Source organism: Mytilus edulis, chromosome 2 (assembly GCF_963676685.1).
Source record: "Mytilus edulis chromosome 2, xbMytEdul2.2, whole genome shotgun sequence".
Classification (NCBI taxonomy): Eukaryota; Metazoa; Mollusca; class Bivalvia; order Mytilida; family Mytilidae; genus Mytilus; species Mytilus edulis.
The window spans coordinates 103,506,062-103,520,575 of NC_092345.1; the positions used below are offsets into that span (position 1 = coordinate 103,506,062).

Consider the following 14,514-nt stretch of genomic DNA (forward strand, 5'->3'; position numbering starts at 1 on the left):
GTGATATTGGACATGTTTCTATTTTTTTTACAAATGACTGAGCTGGTGATTAGGAAAGTAGAGGAACATAGAATAAATGTGATAAAACTATGGAACTATTACATGAGTTCAAAGTATTAAATTTTCAAAGAACTTATTGTGTTAAAAAGGGGATATTTTACCACAAGGAGCCGCATCACAAAAGGATGTTCGGGGTATGCTGATTTACGGAAAAAGTAATCTCACTTCGTACCCCGAAAATTTAACCAGAAATGTGAAAATGTCACAGCTTCGAAACAAGCTATCATACATATCCAAGTTTACGATATGGACTGAGCAACAGGAAAAAACGTTACTATTACCGCCTATGTAAAAACAATTAAAGATATTGACCCAGATTATGTAATAAAATTCTACTGTTCACGATAAAAATTCACTGTTCGGGGGTGTTGAAATTAGTGGGGGTTATTATAATAATGATACTTAAACAAGTGATTTTTATGTCATTATCCTAGATTCAGTACAAGGTCATCACCTGAAATGACCTGGTCATCCTATCAACACAGATGTTAGTTCTGATAATTTTAGAAACATAATTAGTCCCTGGATCATTAGTATTCTATATTTAAAGCTACAATAAAATTAAATCACTTCTTCTAGTGATTAATTTGTACTACTTAAATAGGTGATTATTAAAAAAAGACAACTCTTACTTCCAACCTTTGTGGAAATAATGTTACTTGAATCAATGATTTAGAAAATCACTTATTTAAGTAAGTCCCCTGACTGTTAAATGTTTTTTCTCCTATGTTAATCTACTGAAGTTGTTTATTATACGTACAAGTTTCTTTTCCTGACTCCTTAATTTGATTGGTCCTCCTTCTTCAGAATCACAGATAGTAGGTAATTGTTCAGATGAATTAGATCCATTATTTACTGAAGGCTGAGAGGTATTTACACTTTCGCCATCTTTATGATCAGTCCCAGGTGTGGATACCTTGTCAATGTTCTGAGTTACTCCCCTTTTCCTTTCTTGTGCTGCTACTCTTTCCTGACACCATCGTTTTATCTGCCTCTCTGAATCATTACCCTTTGAAAAGTCATACTTTTTCTTCCACAATTTAACTTGTAAATCTTTTTCTAACAAATTTACTGTAGTTTTTTCAGTTGACATCTTTTCATACAATTCAGTATTAATCTTGTTTTTGAGTTCTTCTGATATATGCATTTTACCAAAACGACAAGCAAGTCCATAATGACATTTACCAAATGTTATAAAATTATGACATTCAGGTCCTATATCTGGTGGCTTCTTATCCAGGAACTCCTTTATATTGTGATTAAACTTGCATTTGTCACCAAAATTACACACTCGTTCATGTAAAACAGACGGACATAATTTCTCTCCAGCTTCCACCCTGTTGTTGACAGGTCGGTGTTTGTTTCTTCCTTTTAATTTAATCTTTTTAGGTTGAGAAGCGCTGTCACCATCTTTCTTACTATCTTCAGTGGCATCCACATTTTTCCCTTTTATAAATCATATAATTAGGCTAGAATTCTATAAAACTTGACGATGTTTTCTTACATCTTTTTTAATTTTCTTAAATACTTTTGAACTCCTCAGTGATACCACTACTTAACAATTATACCTTTACTGCAGAGACAAAAATATTTGTGATACCTTCTCATAGAATGCTCACAATCATGACAATTATTAAAAAAAAAACTCAATTGGTGAAATTATATTATTCCCTCCTATACTTTAAATAATGAATAAAAAGATAATCTGATTTGAATATAAGTTGTTAAAGACTTTTAATGTTTGTATAAACTTGTGTCTGCTATATATCTCTTTACTATATGTATATTAGCAGGACATCATATAATAGACAAATTTACAGTCACTAAGCAGATTATTCCAAAACACCCACAAACAAATATGTACATGTGTGGTGTTTTTTTTTATCTTTAATTTGTTTTAGATAAAAACAATATTTATAGAAAGGAAGATTCAGTATAAGTTATTGTGTCAGCCTCCTAGCAACATAATCAAATACATTGTTGTCATATTTATATTGTTTGTGTGTTTAACTTTGACCAATGTATATAATCTCTTTACTTTTCAGTGATACTTATATTGTTTGTGTGTTTAACTTTGATCAATGTATATAATCTCTTTACTTTTCAGTGATATTTATATTGTTTGTGTGTTTAACTTTAGTCAATGTATATAATCTCTTTACTTTTCAGTGATATTTATATTGTCTGTGTGTTTAACTTTGGTCAATGTATATAATCTCTTTACTTTTCAGTGATATTTATATTGTTTGTGTGTTTAACTTTGATCAATGTATATAATCTCTTTACTTTTCTGTGATATTTATATTGTTTGTGTGTTAAACTTTGATCAATGTATATAATCTCTTTAATTTTCAGTGATATTTATATTGTTTGTGAGTTAAACTTTGATCAATGTATATAATCTCTTTACTTTTCAGTGATATTTATATTGTTTGTGTGTTTAACTTTGGTCAATGTCTATAATCTCTTTACTTTTCAGTGATATTTATATTGTTTGTGTGTTTAACTTTGATCAATGTATATAATCTCTTTACTTTTCAGTGATATTTATATTGTCTGTGTGTTTAACTTTGGTCAATGTATATAATCTCTATATTTTTCAGTGATATTTATATTGTTTGTGTGTTTAACTTTGATCAATGTATATAATCTCTTTACTTTTCAGTGATATTTATATTGTTTGTGTGTTTAACTTTGGTCAATGTATATAATCTCTTTACTTTTCAGTGATATTTATATTGTTTGTGTGTTTAACTTTGATCAATGTCTATAATCTCTTTACTTTTCAGTGATATTTATATTGTTTGTGTGTTTAACTTTGATCAATGTCTATAATCTCTTTACTTTTCAGTGATATTTATATTGTTTGTGTGTTTAACTTTGATCAATGTCTATAATCTCTTTACTTTTCAGTGATATTCATATTGTTTGTGTGTTTAACTTTGGTCAATGTATATAATCTCTTTACTTTTCAGTGATATTTATATTGTTTGTGTGTTTAACTTTGGTCAATGTCTATAATCTCTTTACTTTTCAGTAATATTTATATTGTTTGTGTGTTTAACTTTGATCAATGTATATAATCTCTTTACTTTTCAGTGATATTTATATTGTTTGTGTGTTTAACTTTGGTCAATGTATATAATCTCTTTACTTTTCAGTGATATTTATATTGTTTGTGTGTTTAACTTTGATCAATGTCTATAATCTCTTTACTTTTCAGTGATATTCATATTGTTTGTGTGTTTAACTTTGGTCAATGTATATAATCTCTTTACTTTTCAGTGATATTTATATTGTTTGTGTGTTTAACTTTGGTCAATGTATATAATCTCTTTACTTTTCAGTGATATTTATATTGTTTGTGTGTTTAACTTTGATCAATGTCTATAATCTCTTTACTTTTCAGTGATATTTATATTGTTTGTGTGTTTAACTTTGATTAATGTATATAATCTCTTTACTTTTCAGTGATATTTATATTGTTTGTGTGTTTAACTTTGATCAATGTCTATAATCTCTTTACTTTTCAGTGATATTTATATTGTTTGTGTGTTTAACTTTGATTAATGTATATAATCTCTTTACTTTTCAGTGATATTTATATTGTTTGTGTGTTTAACTTTGATCAATTGCTATAATCTCTTTACTTTTCAGTGATATTTATATTGTTTGTGTGTTAAACTTAAATCAATGTATATAATCTCTTTACTTTTCAGTGATATTTATATTGTTTGTGTGTTTAACTTTGATCAATGGCTATAATCTTTTTACTTTTCAGTGATATTTATATTGTTTGTGTGTTTAACTTTGGATCAATGTATATAATCTCTTTACTTTTCAGTGATATTTATATTGTTTGTGTGTTTAACTTTGATCAATGGCTATAATCTTTTTACTTTTCAGTGATATTTATATTGTTTGTGTGTTTAACTTTGATCAATGTATATAATCTCTTTACTTTTCAGTGATATTTATATTGTTTGTGTGTTTAACTTTGATCAATGTCTATAATCTCTTTACTTTTCAGTGATATTTATATTGTCTGTGTGTTTAACTTTGATCAATGTCTATAATCTCTTTACTTTTCAGTGATATTTATATTGTTTGTGTGTTTAACTTTGATTAATGTCTATAATCTCTTTACTTTTCAGTGATATTTATATTGTTTGTGTGTTTAACTTTGATCAATGTCTATAATCTCTTTACTTTTCAGTGATATTTATATTGTTTGTGTGTTTAACTTTGATTAATGTATATAATCTCTTTACTTTTCAGTGATATTTAAATTGTTTGTGTGTTTAACTTTGATCAATGGCTATAATCTCTTTACTTTTCAGTGATATTTATATTGTTTGTGTGTTAAACTTAAATCAATGTATATAATCTCTTTACTTTTCAGTGATATGTATATTGTCTGTGTGTTTTACTTTGATCAATGTCTATAATCTCTTTACTTTTCAGTGATATTTATATTGTTTGTGTGTTTAACTTTGGATAAATGTATATAATCTCTTTACTTTTCAGTGATTCTGATTCTTCCAGTTTGGCCTTTGTTTCTGCAGATAAATATTCTACTGACACTTCTGGCTTGTAATCTTGTACTATGTATCTAAAATAAGATAAAAATATCAAATACATTTAATAGAACCACACTCACTTTTAATGTACTGTACATTGTCTAAATTTGATTGATTGATAGATGTTTGCCTAATACAGTCCTTTAACATTGGTTACAATTCCTATCTGATTTGAGTAACTATCATGTCTGTTGTGACTTAGTAACAGTTCCCGTTTGATTTACTGTGGATTTACTTATTTTCGTGAGTATGAATTTTCGTGGATTGATGAAAACTTGCATTTTTGTGGATATTTGATTTCGTGGTTTTGCCAATCTATGCATACAGAGCCTATATAAAATTTGCAATTCGTTGCACATTTCAATTCGTAGTTCACATGTACCTCAGAAACCCACGAAACTTGGTATCCCACGAATAACAGTGAATCCACATTAACTAACTGTCAAGTTTATACTAAGTATGATGTTACAGAACCTGTCTGATGTAACTGCCATGTCAGATGTAACAGTTTCTGTTTGATTTAAGTTACTGTTCTTGTTTGATTTGACAAACTGTACATGTCTTGTCTGATTTAATTTAGTCACTTTCCTGTCTAAAATGACTGTCATGTTAAATGGTATTGAGTTACTGTACATGTTATGTCTATCAATCACATTCCTGTCTAATTTGACTGTCATGTTTAATGGTATTGAGTTACTGTTATGTCTGATTTAAATTAGTCACTTTCCTGTCTAAAATGACTGTCATGTTAAATGGTATTGAGTTACTGTACATGTTATGTCTATCAATCACATTCCTGTCTAATTTGACTGTTATGTTTAATGGTGTTGAGTTACTGTTATGTCTGAGGTAACTTTGTAATCATGTTTAAACTGTTTAACTTGTTTTAAATGTTTAAATTCTTGTGACCTTCAGTTTTAATCTGTAAAATAGTGCTATTATTTGAATACATCTATTTCATGCATAATTTAATAGGGGACTTACAGCTGTTGTTAGTAATTTGACCTACTGCTACAGTTCATGATATAATTTATGACTTACTGTTCTTTAATAGGTGCAACTCCAGCCCCATGGTATTTCTTTGATTGAGTTTCTTCTGTTGTGGCAGCCATCTAAAAAATACAATGACTTGATGGTAGAAAATACATTGACTTGATATACAAAGACTTGATGATAGAGCTGAGCCTTGAAAGATTCAGTAATCAGGGTGGAGACGGTAGAGTTGGGCAAGGTGTTCCACTCTCTGATTGTTCTAGAATAGAAGGACTCCTTCCGTACAGTTGTTTTACATGATGGTATTTGAAGTGCCTTTTCGTCGTTATTTCTGGAAAGGTGTTCATTGGAATTAGCTAACTGGATGTATCGATTTTGACTAAGTTGTTCTGTAGCTTATACATCATTATTTAGTGGCTATTTTCCTTAGTTCTTATAGGGAAGACCATTCAAGATGTGCAAGCATGCTACTAACAGATGAGGTGTTGTTATATCTGTTAGTTCGTAGTTGATATGGTCCACTCAGTCAAACTTGGCATTGCACAAGGTCATGTTTTTCTCTGACTGTTTATGACGCCTTTACACTAAATCCATTGGATGTTGGATGTGTACGGATTGATAATTTAGTCTTAGATGCATGATTTTTATATTAGTTGTTAGTGGCTTTGAACTACATGAACTAGCTATAGCTGTCAGATAACTGAAAGTGCTCTCAGATCTGTTCCTAGTGTCTTTTTGTTGTCGGGATGTACAAGTTCCTAGCCACGTCCACTTATATTTTTGTCCATCTGATGAGTTAAGCCTTTAATTTTTCAACTGATTTTTGTAGTTCGTTCTTATGTTGTACTGTTGTACCACTGTCCCAGGTTAGGGGGTAGGTTGGGATCCCACTAACATGTTTAACCCTGCCACATTACTTATGTATGTGCCTGCTCCAATTCAGGAACCTGTAATTCAGTGGTTGTCGTTTGTTTATGTGTTACATATTTGTTTTTCGTTCATTTTTTTATATAAAATTAGTTTTCTCGTTTGAATTGTTTTACAAATGTCATTTCGGGGCCTTTTTATAGCTGACTATACGGTATGGGCCGTAAAGTGACCTATAGTTGTTAATTTCTGTGTCATTTTGGTCTCTTGTGATCTCTTGTGGACAGTTGTCTCATTGGCAATCATACCACATCTTCTTTTTTTTATAATTAATCAACTATTGCTTACAGACATTTAATGTCATAAATGAGTATATAGGTTGATAGTGGATCATCCCATTGATAGAAACAAGTTCTTGTGACTGTGTATGAGCTCCTAAATATATATTAATTGTGGTTCTTCCCATGAATAGTAAAAAGTGCCTGTGGTTCCGAAGCTAGATCTTCCCGTACTCTTACTGTCATAACCGTTGGTTTAGATCACAATTTGTTCTTAATCAAATTAACGTTTTGAATTACCTCACTATACGTTTAGAAATGGAAATTTGTATCTATTTACAAAGTATTTATAAACAGATCAAGCTTTCACAATAATGCAAGCATGGACTTTTCGGTCTTCATCAGTTTCTTTCACAGCACACTTCCGGTGTTTATTGGGTAAATCGGCCCTAAAATAAGACAATTCGGTCCGAAATTTAATCGGCATTTAAAGACAATTCGGACCGTCTGTGAAGACAATTCGGACTGAATATGATGATAAATGTAACGATTGATGCGACACATACATGCGATGCTTAAACCTTTGATATTATTCCGTCTTTTAGAGACATGTTATAACCTGATATTTTCACCTTGAACATAATTTCTTCATATAACATAATGAATTTTAACACTGATACCTGAATTATATGTGATGGTGCATATCTTTTTTCGAGGGCAGAATGTTCACACAAATCAAATGTGTTGAACCAGGAGTGATTATACTAGTGATTTTGAACCAGGAATGATTACACTAGTCTAGTGATTTTCTATCAGGAATGATTACACTAGTTATATAGTTTGAACTGGGATTTATTACACTAGTATTTAAAAGATTCATACATTGATGAAGTGTGTTAGTACTCACTTTCAACACAATTTATAACACAATATAATGCTTTATTTACGAATTAAATTTAATATTTTTTCAATCAAATCCATCATATCATATGCCTTTAATTGTCATTAATTATAATATTCATATATAATGTATTGCCGAAGTTTTTCTGTGCATTAGCGTTTTGATAGACTTCGATATAAAACCAGTCTAATATAGGCCTAAACATAACAAAGATTTCAAGCATGCTCAACGCTTTCACACTATTTACATCCAATAAAATACGCTGGAATGAAATTACGCCTAGGGTTACACACGCGCCGGCTTTATATAGTGAATTTCTTATTTTGCCAGTTTTATTTTGTAAATAGTCAATGTTATTTTTTATCAACATTTAAAAGTACTAGTGACGAAAATTTGCATTGCCAACTTTAAAGAATCAAATTATTAATCCTATAGTAAAATAAGATTTATAACAGAAACAACAAATGAGATACAAATCATCGTTTATAAACTTTTATTAATCCAATTGAAAATAGAAATATTTCCAGATATTGGTTGGGGGTAGGGGTGGGTGGTCGGTGGCCAAATTCTTAGTATTTCAACTAAGAAGCTAGCCAGTCAGCACTCTCCAATCTTAATTGACTAGGATTGTCAGTTTTCCAATCGAAGGTTGGTGCTTTTCTATGGGCACTACGGCCATCTCCACAAAAAAAAAAAACTGGCCGCCACGAAATTTATAGCCCAAAATTGGCGCTTAAAGGTAACGTTTAAACACTTAAAAGAGGGACGAAAGATACCAAAGGGACAGTCAAACTCATAAATCTAAACAAACTGACAACGCCATGGCTAAAAATGAAAAAGACAAACAGAAAAACAATAGTACACATGACACAACATAGAAAACTAAAGAATAAACAACACCAACCCCACCAAAAACTAGGGGTGATCTCAGGTGCTCCGGAAGGGTAAGCAGATCCTGCTCCACATGTGGCACCCGTCGTCTTGCTTATGTGATTACAAATCCGGTAAATGGTCTAATTCGGTAGGTCACATTCATGAAAGGGAAGGGGATTGTAGTTACGACGTAAGGAACATAATCATTTGTGAAACGGTTATTCCATAACGGTCAACCAACTCGTGATGGCGTCCGTAAAATTTACGAAGGGATGATTTCAACTTCACCATTTGGAACTCTTGGTTTAATAGCTTCCTTGTGAGCAGTAACCCTCTATCAAGAAAATCATGATAGGAAATGCAAGCACGGGAATATCGTATCAATTGGGAGATATATACACCGTATGCAGGTGCTGCTGGAATGTTGCTACTTATAAATGGAAAGTTCATAATTGGAAAGCTGAAATCATCTCTTTTGTCGTAAAGTTTTGTTTTCAACCGACCCTCATTGTCAATTTCTAGATGTAAGTCAAGATATGAAGCCTACTTAACTGTATCTGTAGTATCCTTTATCTCCAATTCGATGGAATAGATGCGTTCCACATAGTCACCAAATTTTGAATTGTTTAGTGAAAGAACGTCATCTATATAGCGGAAAGTAGAGTTAAAGGATATTGCTAACTTATTATCTTTCTTCCTAAGAAGTTCCTGCATGAAGTCAGCCTCATAATAATAAAGAAACAAGTCGGCAAGTAGAGGGGCACACTTAATCAATCAATTGTATAGTTGAAATTACTTCAAAATAATCGCTCACAAGGCTAGAATTGCATTAGAATAAAATCTCAGACTTTTAGTTGTATGGTGTAAAATGTTTAATAACATTTGCCTTTGAAATAATCAGTTCCTTGTCAGTTGAATTGCATATCTGTAAACACATTCTCATTTGACGGCAATTAGTCAATGCTATAAGAAATATGATATTATGCCGGCTTAAATTACGATATTAACCAGAGGCAGCAAAAAAAAGCATATTTTCTATGATGCCGGTGCCGTCGAAATAGCCACTGCCCCTCCCCCTAAAAAAAACAACCCTCCGAAACACTAACAAAAAACCAACCATCCCATGTGTTCACAAATTCAATCAATCAATCAATTACTTATATTGTATTCATTCCAAATTCTATATATATTATGACGTTTTGCATTCGAACTTGACAAACATCTGTACATTAGCAATCAGTACGGTCGGTTCACGACAAACGTGACGACTTTCCTAATCTTCAGCTTTCCAAAAAAAAAATTTCGTTTCTAAGTAGAAACATTCCAGCGCGCCTGTATATGGAGTTTATATCTCTCATTTGACATTCCAGTGCTCGCGTTTCCAATCGCTAGTTCTTGGACCGAGGGTTACTCTTACAAGGAAGTTTTTGAACCAAGGGTTGCAAGGGTTACAGTTGTTCAAAGTCCTTCCTTCGAAACTTTTTGGACGCCATCATGAGCTTTTACCATTGTTGAATATCTGTGCCATTAATGACCACGGATATGTTCCAGCTGTCGAAACTACAATCAAGTCCTCTTTTCCTCTATTTTGACATCACCAAATGAGACTCACCATCGAATTGTTTCTTAACATGAGTAACTAGTGGAATAGAATTATCCATCTGGGGTATCTGGTATCACCCCAGTTTTAGCTTAGTTCATATTGCTCAGTATTTTTTTTCTATATATGGTTTGTTGTAATTGTTTATCCTTTTGTCGTCTTTCGGTTTTTTTTTGCGTGGCGTTGTCAGTTACCTCCGATCAATGAATTTTGAATATCCCCTTGATGTCTTTCGCCTCTTTTTCATAAGATAGCCCTTGATTAAAGCTATTATATAGTAATTAAATAGATGAGGTCATCATGCTCATTTTTTTTTGCTACGTACAGAAAAAAAAACCGAACATTTTTTAGTTCATTCTTTTCAAAAACTATGGTGAGTTATTTTTTTTATTTAAAAAAAGCAATATTCAAAAATTTTATCAACGATGATCGATTCTTTATTTTGTAAAAAAAAAAAATTCTTATCTGCAAACATCCGCACACATCATTTACGATACAAAACAACCATAAGAACTTAGGAAAATTTTACAACATATACATATGGATAACATATGGGGTTTGCTCCTTTTTTTGAAGTCCCTACGTAGACATGTAGTTGTTCACACCCTCCATCGTCGGTGAATAGCTGTGTCTTCTTTGCATCAGCCCTGCATATAAACATATACAATTTAAAAATGGCTTTTTACCAAATATAGAATTTACATTTGATAAGCGAGCACGTTTGTGGAATTTCCCATAAATTAAAACACTTAATAGTAGTTAAACACTTTAACGTCTATTCAGGTCACCATTTTAGATGTTATATATAAACTCACAATTAGAAACGGGACTGTATGATTCATTATGTTTTGAACATCCGATAAAAAAAAACACTATCAGACGGAGATCCAAACGTTTTCTTTAGAACGCCGATTAACCATTTCAATATTGTCAGACGACATTGAATAACACTGCACTGCAACCCCCCCCCCCCACCAAAAAAAAAAAAAACAACAACAAAAAACCAAAAAACGCAATTGCGAATTCAAATGTTCAATAGATCTCTTCATAAATTTTCCATTTTGTATTCCTTGTTTGTAGTATAAAATTTATCCAGATGATTTGATGTGAACAGAAATTTACTTTATTTTGTAACTTTACGCTTCAATAAGCTAAAAATAGAGTACCCTTATTACTTATAAATATTACAGGCAGTATTTAAAATCGGCAATCCGCATACAAGAAATAATAAACCAAACCAAACGGTACGACACAAATGTAAATACACACATTATAATAATGAAAAAACATAAAACTAAATATGAGACATCTACCTGGAAGGATACATATCTCTTCCAGTGAATTTTATTTTTATTGACCAACACCAAATAAAACAAATAGTCTTGTCCCACAGCACAAACCAACACTTATTGTTATCTTGACATTTTTTCTTAAAAATCAAGAATTTTCTAAATACACTACTTTATCATTTATCCAAAAGAACTTACTTTAATGAAATTAAATATAACCGGCAATAGCTGTCCCCTCCAAGACTTAGATATTTCAGTTTTACATGGTTAACTAACAAAGTGCTAAAGTAAAAAAAAAACCCACAGAACTGAATGCCTGATTTTGGTATTGTAAAGATTGAGTTTAATTAACAAAAGAATTATTTGCAATAATGGCAGTACACATAATAGTTAACGAATAAGGTACACCAGTTTCTTGTGTCCTATGTATTCTTTGAAATTATTTGTCCACATCTGTCAACCCAAGGCATGAGCTTCTAATCAGTTTATCTGATTCGTCGTATACCCTTAGATTTGTTGTTTTCATCGTAGCAGAACCGATTTTTTGGGTAAAATAATTGTTTTCGTAACACAGGTGAAATATACAGTGTTCGTTTTCTCCATTTTCCTGTAGATCGTTAAATATGTATTCTAGGACAGCACAGACTTTCTTATGACCGTTGGAATTACCAACTATGATGCTCAGTTGTGTTGCAAAAACGCGACTCAACACCACAAATACACTGTGCTCACACAAAGCAATCACTTTACTGTTAATTGATAACAAAATACATCTTTCACATTCACTCTTTAACACACCGGTCCCATAATAATTTTGTGTTATATGAAAACAGTTGTTTTCGACAAACTCCACTTGAAAAAGTTTCAACACTTCTTTGTCTGGCAATGTACCTATCATGTGGATAACATCAAATTTGCTTTCTCCAGAAAATCTTAAGCTAAAGAGTATTTTTGCTTGTGTAGACATACTAGCAAACTGATCGATTAATCTATGCACTTCTTCTTCAACGGAAATACATTCACGTACTGGCTCGATATGGCGACTTAATGAATGTATAAACCGACTTTTCCACGTAAGCATATTTGCAGAAAGATTCAAGCAAACAAGCTTTTGTAGTATTTCAGGAATATCATGTAGCTGTAACTCATATAACAAGGGCATAACCATGATTCCTTGATCGAAATAATGGCAGGCAATATCTAGATCTTTCATGCAGTATGGACTTTTGAGAAATTCTTCGGAGATCCATGGAACTATCACAACCGACGTCTTTATGCAGTTTTCAAGATTAGACAGATATGATTTACCAATGACAAAATCCTGTTCATGGCAACCACAATCGTAGCCAATTTGTTTAAGTGTTTGCCAAAGTTCCATTATAAAGTTCCTTGATTGGCCTTCAGTGCGATACAAGAAAAATACGTGTCGCTGTTTTCCAGGAGGTAACATACTTCTTGTAACCATTATATTATCCCCTCCTGAAAATTAAGGGTATCTTTATATTATGTCGTTAGTCTTAAGAAGTTATGTCTGTACACATTTTTGTAATAAACTTAATTCAAATAAGTAAAACTGCATAATATTATGATTGTTTTTGTGTGATGTTACAATTAGATAAGTGATCTCATGAATAACATTCAAGCTAATAGTGCAATAGTTATTAAAGATACCAGACTTATAATTTAATACGCCAGACGTGTGTTTCGTCTACTTAAGACTAATCAGTGACGTTCAGTTCTAAATAGCAAAGAAAGCCAAAACAAAGATGAAAGCATTGATGACCGACAATTCCAAAAAAGTCATTTTAGTTTCAACTCTCTTTAATTTACAGATTGATAATACCGTCCGAATGTTTTCGTTTGGTGAATCTTAAGTAGTAGAAACGCGTATTGTTCTAAGACATTGTAAGCATTTTACTTTGATGAGTTTTTTTACAACCACTGTGATATTACAGCTGTCGGTGAGGTGACGTTCTTAGAAGGTTTTCACCAGGGCATCACCAGCAAAGCAGTCATCACTCCTGTGTTGACACGAATTATGATTGATATTATTGCAAACTTACTCAAGTTCATCAAACTTTAAAATCATTTGATATACGTAAATAAACTCATCATACATACCAGGATTACAATTTTGTGTTTGATAAGTTTTTCTAACTTTTCAATGCTCCGCAACGTCATAATTGGATTCCTCCCATATGAATACGTCATGTTTGTGCAATATAATTTGTCTGTTTGACTTTTTATTTTTTTTATCCATGGCGTTGTCAGTTTACTTTTTATCTATGAGTTTGACTGTCCCTCTGTTATCTTCCGCCCCTCTTTTGTACATTTACTGTTTATGAACTGGAAATACGAAAGTTTTTTTCTACGGTTAGTGAATACCCACATGCATTTACTATTATTACATTTGATTAAGGTACCTGTAGTTTACGTATGTGCATGGAAATCTTTAAAATCGATAAGGAGTAAATCCATCATGGAAGGCTGAAGGTACAATGAAAAATTGCATGGTGTACTTTCTATTTCCGATGTGTATTACATGTAAATTTTGTCCGATACTAATTTCTTATACTATATTCGTTTCATTTTTCACTGCATATTGTTTGGTGTAAAGATGTTAAGCTATCAATACAAAATAGAAGAACATAAATACGAACCTTGTTTGACAAGAAATCACAGCCTTTTGTCAACAAATACCAGCCTTTTATTTCCCTGAGTTATTTTAAGTATCCTGTAATATAAAACAGGATATTATTAGTTACATAGTGTGCTAGTGACCTAATACGGTATATATGGGGTCAGTAAATCCCATATGGAATTGGAATTTACTGACCCCATATATACCGTATTACGTCACTAGCACACTATGTAACGAATTTATCTTACCGACTATCTTAACGTGTGAAATTAATACTAGTGATTCTCAAAATGAGCAAGTCTTCAATACTGTTAGCATTAAGAAAATATTTCCATTGATCGTACAAAAACAGATGCCAACAATAACGACTTGTAAGGTTTAAATGTGTTTTATGAATTTATTTCAATCTTAGCATCAATTTCTTCGTCTGTT

General features: G+C 31.7%; 1 protein-coding gene across 3 annotated transcripts in view; it reads right to left on the reverse strand.

The window, feature by feature from the left end:
* LOC139513758 (tRNA-dihydrouridine(47) synthase [NAD(P)(+)]-like) overlaps positions 1-14,152 on the reverse strand; it is a 31,996-nt gene extending 17,844 nt beyond the window's left edge. The window contains exons 1-4 of one of the 3 annotated variants that reach the window (XM_071302542.1): positions 14,102-14,152; positions 5,682-5,752; positions 4,581-4,672; positions 821-1,506 (exon numbers count right to left, since the gene is read on the reverse strand). In XM_071302542.1, the coding sequence (XP_071158643.1) occupies positions 821-1,506; positions 4,581-4,672; positions 5,682-5,752 (849 nt within the window). In that variant the 5' untranslated portion in view covers positions 14,102-14,152. Of the gene's footprint in view, positions 1-820; positions 1,507-4,580; positions 4,673-5,681; positions 5,753-6,848; positions 7,017-7,078; positions 7,229-14,101 lie in introns of those variants that run through there. The other 2 variants (XM_071302541.1, XM_071302540.1) reach the window with 2 other exon arrangements.
* Between the last annotated feature and the right edge of the window lie 362 nt (positions 14,153-14,514).